The following is a 5,236-nucleotide window of genomic DNA, read 5'->3' as shown; positions in this document are numbered from 1 at the left end:
AGCGGTACCTGATGAAAGTGAACACAGAGAGGACATGTGACAGGGGGTCTCTGGGACTGGTTTTGAGACTCATGCCATAGCATTACTGGCCTGGATTTCAGTAGTGCCACCAAGAAGGAAGTGGACCCTTTGATGTGACAGTCGACACGCTGCTCTGCGTTATTTCCACACTGAATGCCCGCTTTGGACGGACTGGTCGCTCAGTGCCCACCCCACTCGTGTTCACTGAGCTCTGCTCCTTTGTAGTCCCCTCGACACATCGTCTCGCTGTCATGAGACTCTGGAAAGCCGAGCACACATGGACACCTTTGGAGTTTGAAGGACCGAAATTGTCACTGCATGTCATTGTCTAAGCCACTCAGTTCAGACCAGGGTCACATGGACTGGAGCCAATCCCAGTTGGCACCAGCTGCAAGGCAGGAACAAACCCTGGGCAGGGTGCCAGTCTATCACAGGGCACATTGAAATTGTCACCAAAAAGCAAAAACAGAATCCCACCCAGACTGCTCAAAGTCTTCAACGTTTTCTTTTTAATCGAGGAATTCCGACTCCAAAAACAACTCCTGCTTATTTATGAAAAAGCGATTTTATAAATGAAGAAATGTGTCTGGCATGACAAAGGACCGGGCTGGCACGCCGGCTTATGTGATGATCTCGTGAGGAAGACAAACAGAAACACCTGACCTGTGTGGGGACAGGAGCAGCTCATGGGGGTCCGCGTCTTTAACAAGACCTGGACATCTGATTGGTGGGGATGGAGGGGGGGTGGAGCCGCTCAAAAACACCTTTGCATGAAGGTGGCCGAGAGAAGCTCATAAATGTCACCTGCTACCCGAGGACGGGCTGCTTAGAATGCCAGGTGAGGAGCAGATGTGACGTTTGCCCAAAGGTCAGAATTAATGTGACAAATGAAGTGCAGGTGTGGGGGGTCTCTTAGTTGTGGCACTGCCAGCAGATGTGGCATTGCCATACAGTAGAAGAGCTGTGACGATTCAGCCCAGCAAGCTTGCCCATCCCATTCAATGACAGCAGAGGGCAGTGTTGGTGATCGGGGCAGTTGGGGGTCATCATCAGCTGTGTGTTTCTGATTCGTGATATTAATTTAGAGAATATAATCAAGAGACCCACTTAGGGCACGGCTGCTGCTTTTGACTTAACACGTCTTGCAGTTTAGTTTGTCCAGTGGCCACTCTTCTGTGTGTCATATTGAGAACAACATTAGCGCAAGGTGGGCATTGCAAACATGTGACTGCCATTCGTAAAAATCCACTCCCCTGAAGTGGCACAGATTTGACTGGCACATCATTAAGGACGACACATTTCAAAATGTAAGAAACTAAGGACTGCTGTTAATGGACAGACAGACAGACAGACAGACAGACTGCAGCGAGGGTCCTTTTTAAATCAGGAACCTGGTGGGATTTCATAAACGTGCTACGGGTCCAAATAAGTGAAGGGTCATTCTGGAACCTTTGTGTAGATGGAGAAACCAAAAATGGTGCCCGTGTGGCATCAGTGTGAAGACCCGCTTTGGCAACTTTGTCTTTATGAGTGCAGATGCCCACAAAGTGGCGCCTTACAAGTCACCATGCGCTTTGCTTCACTCCAAGAAAGGAAAGGCGCTCTACACTGAGATAGACGGATGAAGACAATACCAGTCATGATGGGTCTAATCACATCATCATCATCATCATCGTCATAGTAATGGTGTTGTTTTACATGGCGTACACATTTCTACATGTTATTACTATTATTATTCATATTATTATTCATATTATTATTATTCCACCCTAGCCCGCCCCCTTACAAGCTCAATGGTGTTTTCCACTTGGCATAATAAGAAGCATGTAAAAGAAAATCTAAAAAATTGCAGCTTTATTTTCAAATAATGCAAAAAGAAAACTCGCACTTTCAAAATGTCACCTTGAAACGGTAATAATAAATCGAATTAAAGCAAGAAAGAGAGGACGCAGCGCTGTCCGCACAGCTCGGGCTCTTCCACCTCGGCGTCCCCGTTAGGTGTGAATGTACAAGTATGGCACTTGAATACACGAAAGCCCCCCACTGCCCGGTCGGTCGGTCGGTCGGTCGGTCAGTCAGTCAGTCGGTCGCTGGCCGCTTTGGTGTGTAACTCGTTAAGGAAATGCCGGCTGCACCCCCGCCTGTCCGTCCGACCGACCGACCGTCCGCTTCCTCCGCCGTGCGCTGTGCCTTGCGATGGGAGAACAACTACAGAACGTTAAGGTCGGTGGTGTGAAAAGAGGCAACGACAACAACAAAAAATCATATCCGTATAAAAGTGAAGCCGAGCTTTGTTACAATGAACAATACAAACAGAGAGTAAAGAAAAGCAAAGTCCCCTGCAGACAAGCGCGACCGCGGCCATTCGGAGGAGGCCTGGCGAGTGGACGCCCCTCAGGTGCGGCTCCAGGTGTCACTACGTAGTGCAAAGTACAGAACTCGGGAGTGCGAGGAGCGCAGTACGCCGTGGCGGTGCCGAGTCCCCAAAAGTTTCTGTACGACTCCAAACGAAGGGTAAAGACGACACTGCAGCTGGCGGCGGTCCTTTCCTTTCCCCGAACTGCCTGTCCGGCGCCCGTGGGCTGTTATGGCGGTGGGATGGGGGGGGGGGGGGTCAGACGTAGGCAGAATCGCTGGACTGAGTTCGACCAAAATTAGGCACGCTCATTCTCGGGAGGTCCTTGTTTCGAATTTCGTAAATGGATTTCCTTCTGGCCTGCACCCCCCTGACTGCCATTTTGATCTTTCTCCACCCCAAATGATTCAGCTCTGCCAAATTAAGGACCACGCAGAGCCCGCTGACGGCGAACATGAACACCAGAAAGACCGTCTTCTCCGTGGGCCTGGAGACGTAGCACTCGACGTCTTTTATGCAAGGGTACCGGACACACTCGTACACCGAGGGCACGTTAAATCCATAGAGGAAGTACTGGCCGACCAAAAAGCCGATCTCCAGGGCGTTTCGGAACACCACCTGGATGATGTAGAAGCGGGAGATGCCCTCCTGCCGCCGCATCTTGGATTTGGTCGTTCGGATGGCTGAGTTGGGGATCTCCTTGACCTCCAGGCAGTCGGGCTCCGTTTCTTTGGTTAGGTTTTCGGTGTTCTGCAGCACGCCGTTGACGATGGTGTTCTTGATCTTCTTGCTGTCTTCGCGCTTCATCGAGTCCTGCTCCTTGTCCAGAGTGAGGAACACGGTGGAGTACCTCCGCTCCTTCTGCTTGGCGGACTGGTGCACCGAGTAGGTGATGAAGCAAAGGCTCGGGGTGCACACCATGATGATCTGGAAGACCCAGTACCTCATGTGGGAGATGGGGAAAGCCTTGTCGTAGCACGCCTGGTTACAGCCCGGCTGGAGGGTGTTGCACACGAACATGGTCTGCTCGTCGTCGTAGACCGTCTCTCCAACTATTGCCACGATTAGGATCCGGAAGATCACCACCACCGTTAGCAGGATCCTGAAAACAAACAGACAGAAGAAGGCACGTGGGTACAGACTGTATGGAACATCAGAAGCCCGACTTTGTTTGCTCGTGTATTTGCTTTCATCCCGTCAACCAATCGTCTCCCGCTGGCACTAAATCTCCTGCCATTTATGTAACATTTGCCTGCCAAGTGGAGCGCCCAGCTGATCTCCGGAGCTGTCCGGTGCTGAATTGCAGCGCGCTTAGAGGTGCCCGCGAGAGCAGGCGAGCCCGCCGCGTGCCATCTGAGCGGACGGCGCCGTTCTCCAATGCCCACCGTGTGCCCCATGACTCTCTCGTGCCCCGGCACCCTTTCACTGCTTTTCTTGTTCTACAAATGGCACGTGTCTTTTTTTTTTTTAATGTCCCGAAGAGTCCCGTCGGCGAAGGTGCGATCAGCCAGCGGCCCGGTGTTTCATTTCCCGAGCATCCCAAGAGGTGAGCCGATCTGAAGTGCACTTTCGCCGAGAGAAAGGCGAGAGCTTACCGGCCGCCGCCTTACCTTCCTATCATCGTAGAGTGCTGCTGGACCGCAGCCTCCAAGAGTCGCTCCAGGATGGTCCATTCCCCCATGTCTGTTCATCCGGAGATGCGAATCCCTAACCCGGCTTGGGAAAGTCTCTTTCGGACAGCGCCGAGGTCTCAGCTGGCGGCCCCCATGGGTGTCTGCGGCTGGAGCGCCTTCTCCGGTGTTCGCCTCTCGAGTGCCGATTACTGTAAGCCCTCCTATTTTCGATCTTCAGATCAGCACGCTGAGCCGCGCAGCGTCTGAATGGAGGGAGGGAGGCTGGATTTAATGTCTTGCCAGCTCTAATCTGCGTGCCTTTAAGTAGTCTCATCCTGCGTCACAGACAGACAGGTTGGTGGAGGGCTGCCAAAACACCAGCATTCCTCATTTTCATTAAACTCTCTGGACACTGGTACCAGATTAATCTGTAATAAAATGATTGGCGATAATCCCCGCGCACGGGGCGGGGGGTCTCCCTCGCAGTAGCTCTGGGGTTTTGGTTTTATTTGTGGAGTTTTTAACGGTGGCAGGCAGAGTCAAGTCCGAGCGGCTCTCCAAAGGGGGATTAGAAGGGGCGGGGGCGGTTGATGGCCCGTGCGCGGTGCGTCCTACGAGACCGGACGGACGGCGTCCCCGCCTCGCTGGCCGGTCAGCGCTTTGGCTTCTGCTTCTTTGGAGCCCTTTGAGCTTCGCTAGCCACAGCCGTTCGCTCCACTGACTTGTAAATGTGCTCATTTGTTCAACAAAACACGCAGATGTCTTTGGTTGCCCGCCGGCGTTGTCATTCGCCTCCTGTGTAGTCTTCTTCAGCACAGTGGGCACTTATTTGGCCAGCAGTGGGAGAAGGAAGTGTGGCATTTAAAATGCAAATTCGACGTCTGCTCCATTTGCACAATCAATGGTGCTAATAATAACAATTCTGACTGTAGTGCTGCCGATACTTAGTAATAACGATAATTGAGGGATACGAAAACTTGGTTGACATGGACTTGGTATCCGCCATCGGTGGATGAGGTGAAAACGAGGACATGCAGCGCGAAAGGCGACGTTGTCTTCTGCTGTCTTTGCGGCCAAGCTGCGCGCTTATAGAGAAAGGCACCTCGCTTCGTGTGCGCCGTAAAACGCCATCCATTCTGCGACTTTAACGGGACGCCGACTGTCCTGAAAAGGGCTGTGAGCGAGGCTGAGACCTTACGGTGACCTCACAATGGCTGTCCTGCAGTGCTAAATAAGACGACAGCTT

The 5,236-nt window shown here is 52.3% G+C and overlaps 1 protein-coding gene across 1 annotated transcript; it reads right to left on the bottom strand.

Annotated features, from left to right (window-relative positions):
* Positions 1-2,278: 2,278 nt before the first annotated feature.
* gjd2b (gap junction protein delta 2b) lies at positions 2,279-4,571 on the bottom strand. The gene is made up of 2 exons (XM_039741991.1): positions 3,988-4,571; positions 2,279-3,479 (listed from the first exon to the last, which is right to left on the bottom strand). The coding sequence occupies exons 1-2, from the start codon at positions 4,056-4,058 to the stop codon at positions 2,636-2,638; spliced, it is 915 nt and encodes a 304-aa protein (XP_039597925.1). The 5' UTR covers positions 4,059-4,571; the 3' UTR covers positions 2,279-2,635.
* Positions 4,572-5,236: the final 665 nt, after the last annotated feature.

This window comes from Polypterus senegalus, chromosome 18 (genome assembly GCF_016835505.1).
Source record: "Polypterus senegalus isolate Bchr_013 chromosome 18, ASM1683550v1, whole genome shotgun sequence".
NCBI lineage: Eukaryota > Metazoa > Chordata > Cladistia > Polypteriformes > Polypteridae > Polypterus > Polypterus senegalus.
This window is presented reverse-complemented; position numbering and strand designations above follow the sequence as displayed.